At 42.3% G+C, this 7,276-nt stretch overlaps 1 protein-coding gene across 1 annotated transcript; it reads left to right on the top strand.

Moving 5' to 3' along the window:
• Nucleotides 1-1,777: 1,777 nt before the first annotated feature.
• Nucleotides 1,778-6,922, top strand: LOC147642790 (uncharacterized; the record flags this gene model as incomplete). The annotated part of the gene is made up of 2 exons (XM_086838602.1): nt 1,778-5,804; nt 6,651-6,922. Coding segments are annotated over exons 1-2 (4,299 nt in total), but the record flags the coding sequence as incomplete, so codon positions are not given.
• Nucleotides 6,923-7,276: the final 354 nt, after the last annotated feature.

Genomic DNA, 7,276 nt, shown 5'->3' with positions numbered 1-7,276 from the left:
TTGACTAATTATAAATACTTATTTAATACAATTTAAAGGTTATTCTTAGAAAAGTAATACACTGGAAGGATTTAAATGAAAACCTTCTGAAATAAAAAGGAAAATTTATTACTTTGGTATATATTTAAATTTAAATACAAATGGCTTTTGCCTGAGTAAAAATACTTTTTTAATAAAATTTGTAAGCTAATCTTAGGTAAGTAATGCATTTGAAGATCAAAAGAAAACTTTCCAACATAAAATAGGAAACTAAAATAGAGAATTATTATTACATTATACTATACAAATATTAGATATCATATCTTAATTTAATAAATTTCTTGGAATTTCCAGTTTTGACTTCATAAATTAATTCATAAATTTGTTATTTTGAAGTATACCTTCTTATCTAAACCTTGACCTAAGATTTTTACGAATTGTACAGCTTTGTCTTAAGTTTTATTAAATTAGAATTATGTCAAATATTTATATATATATGTTATTGAATATAATTTCTTTCTTATATCAAGTGTACATATTACCACCTTTAGTTGAATCTGAACCTTTACCTGCACCTTGTTTTGTGCGAGGTTCTTTTGCGGTCTGTGCCCTGTCTCAGTTGTCAGTTTGTAAAATTGAATTCTTGCCCGGTTTGTTTGGCTTTTGAAAGATTTATAACATGGCCGCGGGGTGGGGGTGGAAGTCGGTGTCCGAATGGCAATGGCCGCGTATCGATAAGCACAATGGCCGCTCGGGTGAGTGTGTGTGTGTTTGTGACAGTTTCACACACACATACAGATACAGGGGCCGCCACTCACGTACAGGCCAACACACCCATCGGCGGCGACAAACTTTTTAATCAAATTTTTTAACGCAATTTCTTTGACTACTTTTTGTTTTCTGTCTCTCCTTCTTCATCCTCTCGCTGTTGCATATGCATGCTCAATTGTGTTTGTATTGGCAAAGGACATGCTTTGTGATTTATACACACATCACACAAACACACACACACACACAAACAGAGCGTGCCGCTGGACGAGGCAGAGGGACATTGGGTGGGTGTTGGTAGCGAAAGATGCTGGAGGTTTGCTGCCTGCCTGCCTGCCTGCAAGCAAACAACAGCTTTTTTTGATTTATGAGCGCTTTGGGTGCCGCCATCGCCAGCGACACACACACAGCAACGGAAAATATAAAGAACACACCCAAAACAGCGGAGAATCGACAGCTGAATACATTGAAGGCAAAACTTTAGTATAAGTTCAAACGTGCAAGTTAATAAAAACAAAATAAAAAATAAATAAGTTGGGAACATTGCTGTTCCGACCAAAGAATACCCGGTCATTGCATACTGTTGAGGAATTAATCGGTCGTTAATTATTACTTCTTTACTTGTTCTTATTTTGCATATCATCGTACCTAGTTTACTGAACATAATTGTCTTGTTTACAACATAAAGCTTTAAGCTCACACTCATAGCCAAAATGCAGTATATGTGCATGAGTATTGGGACATCACGCGATCTTATTTTTCTTCCGCACGTTTCTATTTTTCGCCAGTTAGATCTAGTTGGAATTTACCCGCAACCGCTCGCTTATCGCACCCGCTTATAAAACTTATTCTAAGACGCTTCATGAATTAATAAACATAAAACACCTAAGACAAAAAATAATACAGTCCACTGCATTTATAAACATAACAAAATTTGGTCCTTCGAGCCGGATAACCGCGATTGCTTTTGTGTTTATTTTCGTGAATAATATATCACAGATAAAGACTTTTCTTCGTAATGAACCCAATAATGCATCGGACGATTCAACAACGTGGTGCCTGCAAGGGGCAAATAACTCGCACCCTTAACAGCGCAACAGAGTTTTCAGAGAGATGTGATAATGTGGAAACTCTGCAGGTGAAGCTGAATCGTTTAGTAGCAACTTTCGACCACTTTATGGAGCTCTCCGAGGACTTAGTAGCATTCAACATGGAGGAGGGATATGAAGACCCTGGCTTGGATATACCCGAATATGAAGACAAGTTCTACAGCGCGCACGCTATTTTTAGTAAAGCCATAAAGGAGATGGGAGGGCAAGATTATGGCCAAGACCAGTCTAACATTTTGCTCTCAAGTACAGTGGAACGTCTATTTGAGGGACAAAACCAACTATTGGAACAAATTCATTCCTCATCGGGAGCAACTGACTTAAGGTTTGAGAAAATTCGGATTCCCACATTTTCTGGAAAATACGAGGATTGGAGCCAGTTTAGTGATCTGTTTCTAAGCTCAGTAGACAATAACAACAAGCTTTCCAAGTGCCAAAAGTTTCATTATCTGAAATCATATTTGGATGGAGAAGCTCTGTCCCTAATTAAACATATTGCCGTTTGTAATGATAATTACCAAGACGCATGGGAGAAATTGGAAAATCGTTATAACAAGAAAACGCTCATCGCTCGAACTTTTGTTCAGAAGTTTCTGTCGTTGCCTACCGCTACCAATTCGAATATCGCTGAGTTACGTAACGTAATTGACTCTGCCGACGAATGTATTCGTGGTCTACACGCGCTGAACTGCGACAGCCGCGATGTATGGCTAATTCATATTTTGCTCTCAAAATTAAGTCCTGAAATCAAACAGGCTTGGGCCAACTGTAATATGTCGGTCAAAGAAGAGGTCACCATAAATGATTTATTTAGTTTCCTTTTTGCTCATTGTGATACTTTGGAGTCTTGTCAGGAGTTACACGTAATACAACCGTCAAGACCAGCCCAGAGTAAACGCCGCCAAGTCGCCTATCATGCAAGTGGATCAAATCAGCAGTCCCGCGAATGTATTTATTGTCAAGGTCAGCACAATATATATGCATGTGCTGAATTCAAAGCTCTAGATGTACTAGACCGCCGCACCTTCGCCAGGGATACTAAGCTATGTTTCAATTGCCTGAGTCGATCTCATCAAGTCAGGGATTGTAACTCATCGAACACTTGTCGTCAGTGCAATGCTAAGCACCACACTTTAGTTCATCCGGTTGAGTCACGATCGGTTCCTTCGGCTCCTGCTCATCTGTCTACTGCTGAATTCAATACGATTGATCAAGTTGCTGATACTGCCGCTGTTAGTCATCACACTCTGGAGAGGGCTAACAATCAAACCATACTGCCAACTATTCTGGCCAATGTAATCGACACATGGGGCAACAGGACCACATGTCGGTTATTGCTCGATACTGGATCGACAATAACTATGGTAGCCGAGTCGTTCATCCAAAGGATAGGAATTTCACGCACGCACGCTCGCACCTCAGTGGCTGGATTAGGTGCTAACCCGGCTGGTGTTAGCCGAGGACGTGCCAGCTTTACCCTGCTCTCAAGAACCACTACTGCAACCCTGGAGATCTCTGGTCTAATTATGAGTTCTCTGACTTCTTTGATTCCAGGTCAACAGGTCAAGACCAGCTCTCCTATCTGGAAAACGATTTGCAGTCTTCCATTGGCTGATCCAACGTTTGGAGCTCCGGGAAAAATCGACGTTATTCTGGGCGCTGATCAACTGTGGAGCATATATACTGGAAATCGTCGAGAGTTTGGTAGTGAATACCCCATCGCACTACACACTAATTTTGGTTGGGTTATTACAGGCAGCTTCAACGATTGCACCGAATCATGGACGCACGCACAAGCCCACCACGCATACGAAGATTTGGATTCGTTAGTTCGATCATTCATGGATATGGAACAAATTCATCCAAGTAAAGCAACGATAGACTCCAGTGATCCTGCAGAACAACACTTTCTGGCAACGCATGCTCGCAGAGATGATGGTGTATACATTGTTCAGTACCCATTTAAGGAGCCCATTACGCCAATTGGATCAACGTTGCCACAGGCTTTAAACCGCTTCGCCGCTTTAGAGCGGAAATTTCGGAAATTCCCTGGACTTAAACAACAATACGTAGAATTTATGGATGACTATTTGAAAAGAGGACACATGGAATTGATACCTGCAGCTGCAGCGGCTGAGGATTCAGCACATTGCAACTATTTGGCGCACCACGCAGTGTTTAAACCAGATAGTACTACCACACGTTGCCGAGTGGTATTTGACGGCTCAGGAAAGGATTCCACGGGTCAATCGCTCAATTCGCGGCTTCACATAGGCCCACCTATTCAAAGGGATTTAATTGGAGTATGTCTTCGTTTCCGTCAGCATCTTTATGTATTTTGCGCTGACATCGAAAAGATGTTCAGAGGAATTTTGGTCTCAGACGACCATTCGCAATACCAACGTATAGTTTGGAGAAAAGAGGAGAACGCACCACTGGATCATTATCGACTGCTGACCGTCACATACGGATTAGCTTCATCGCCGTTCTTAGCCGTCAGGGTTCTTAAGCAGCTTGCGATCGACTATGCAGATTTGTATCCGAACGCTGCAGTCATTCTTAACAGAGACGCTTACGTTGATGATATTCCTACTGGATGCGATAAAATTAAGGATCTCATTGCACTCAAAGATGAACTAATTCTACTTCTGAGCGAAGCTCAATTTAAACTTCGAAAGTGGAGCTCAAACTGTTCCGCACTCTTAAAGTCATTGCCACAGGAGAATTGTGAGTATCCTCCTGACGCTTTCGAGCAGGAAACTTCTGATCGAGTTATTAAAGTTTTGGGACTATGCTGGAAACCAAGAACTGACTATATCTCCTTCAAGTTAGAAACCCCTAGAATCACAACAACTTTAACCAAACGCACTTTGCTTTCTGAACTAGCCAAGATCTACGATCCGCTGGGTTTGATTGCGCCCACAACTGTGTTGTTAAAGATTCTCTTTCAAGATAGCTGGCTGAGTTCTGTCGAATGGAATGAGATATTGCCTTCGCAATTATGCTCACGGTGGCAACAGTTCGTATTTCAAATGCACTTATTGGAAAATTGTCGAGTGCCTCGTTACATAGCAGCGCCGCACCAATCGATTGAACTGCATGGATTTGCGGATGCCTCATCTCAGGCATATGCAGCCGTCATCTATAGTCGCGTCGTGGTCAATAATGGATATGCAGTGAAGCTGATAATGGCAAAAACTCGCGTGGCTCCTATTAAGCCTATTTCCATTCCTCGACTTGAGCTAAACGCAGCCCACTTACTCTCGAAATTGATTTCACTGGTTAAGCAATCACTAACTATTCCTATTTCCAGAATCAATTGTTGGTCAGACTCTGAAATAGTCTTGCATTGGCTATCATCATCTCCACGGACTTGGAACACATATGTTTGCAATCGCACTGCTGAGATTCTGGAGGCATGTCCACGAAGCTGCTGGCAGCATATTAGAAGTGGCGATAATCCAGCTGACTGCGCATCGCGAGGACTATTTCCAAAGGACCTCGTTGATCATCAAATCTGGTGGAATGGACCAGCTTGGTTATCTCAGTCACGTTCAACTTGGCCACCCGTTAAGGCCAAGTTTGTTTTGTCGACAGAAGAACAGGCATGCTTAGAGGTAAAGGCCGAGCCAAAGGTTAATCTACACATTTCCGATGACGGAAATGAGCTTACCTGTATGATCAACAAAGCCTCCTCATGGTCTCGCTTATTGAGGACTCTGAGCTACTGCATTCGTTTCGTCCATCGTCTTCGTACAAGGAATCAGCTTTCGGTGTTCCTGTCGGCGTGGGAACTACAATACGCACGATCTAGAATATTCACCCACGTCCAGAAGGAGTTTTTTAAAATGGAATACAAGCAGTTGATCACCGAACAGCCATTGTCAAAGAAATCTAAGTTGATTCGATACAACCCCTTTATAGACGAGCACAACGTAATGCGTGTTGGTGGTCGCATAGACAATTCTATAGCTAATTATGATGCAAAACATCCCATAATTCTGCCTAAGGAATCTCCCATTGCTGCTCTACTTGTTCGATATCAACATGCTGTCTCGCTACACGCTGGAGTAGAATACACTTTTCACAGTTTACGACAACGATATTGGATTCTAGGAGCCCGAAACCTCGTCCGCAAAACCATATTTAATTGCAGAACTTGCTTCATGCAGCGAAGACACACGAGTTCTCAACTTATGGCTGATTTGCCCAACTTCCGAGTTCAACCCGCCCGTTGTTTTCTTCACACTGGTTTGGATTATGCTGGACCTGTAACAATCAAAGTATCTACAGGTCGGACACCAAGATTTGGAAAGGCTTGGTTTGCAATTTTCGTTTGTCTATGTACAAAAGCGATACACATTGAATTGGTCAGTGATTTGACAACATCCGCTTTTATAGCCGCCTTTAAACGATTTTGGGCTCGACGTGGGCCAATATCAGATTTATATTCGGACAATGGCACTACGTTTCATGGGGCCAAACGAGAATTAGATGAGATGCAACGGATCGCAATTGCCCAAAGTCAAAATGAAGAGATTTCAAGCTTCTTCTCGACTCATGAAATTAATTGGCATTTCATCCCACCTTCTGCACCCCATTTTGGAGGGATTTGGGAAACTGGAGTGCGATCTATAAAGATGCACCTAAAACGAGTTACTGGCAGCAGTGCATTAACATTCGAGGAATATTCGACCCTGTTAATTCAGATAGAAGGACTTCTGAATTCTCGTCCTTTGTGCGCACCCAGCGATCACAGCCTTAACCCGCTAACCCCTTCTCATTTTCTAACAGGTCAGCCTCTTACTTCGGTACCGGAGCCATCTTTCCTGGATGCACACATTGACAGACTGCAGCGCTGGAGACAATTGCAGGCCAAGGTTCAAGGGTTCTGGAAACGCTGGAACTTAGAGTATCTCAGCACTCTTCAAACTCGCACGAAATGGCAACAAGATGCTCCAAATGTTGCATTGGACACCCTTGTGGTTTTAAAGGAGCCGAATCAGCCGCCAAGCAAGTGGCTGTTGGGAAGAGTTATTGAGGTTCATCCTGGCCAGGATCAGAGGGTTCGTGTGGCCACAATTAAAACTGCCAGAGGAATTTACAAGCGCCCCATTACAAAAATTGCTGTGCTTCCTTTGAACTGAACCGTCGTTCAGGGGGGCCGGTATGTTGAGGAATTAATCGGTCGATAATTATTACTTATTTACTTGTTCTTATTTTGCATATCATCGTACCTAGTTTACTGAACATAATTGTCTTGTTTACAACATAAAGCTTTAAGCTCACACTCATAGCCAAAATGCAGTATATGTGCATGAGTATTGGGACATCACGCGATCTTATTTTTCTTCCGCACGTTTCTATTTTTCGCCAGTTAGATCTAGTTGGAATTTACCCGCAACCGCTCGCTTATCGCA

The sequence above is a fragment of the Drosophila serrata genome, unplaced genomic scaffold (genome assembly GCF_035046125.1).
Source record: "Drosophila serrata isolate PLE 108 unplaced genomic scaffold, ASM3504612v1 contig_356, whole genome shotgun sequence".
NCBI lineage: Eukaryota > Metazoa > Arthropoda > Insecta > Diptera > Drosophilidae > Drosophila > Drosophila serrata.
The sequence above is the reverse complement of the archived record's forward strand: the minus strand, read 5'-3'. Positions and strand labels throughout refer to the sequence as shown.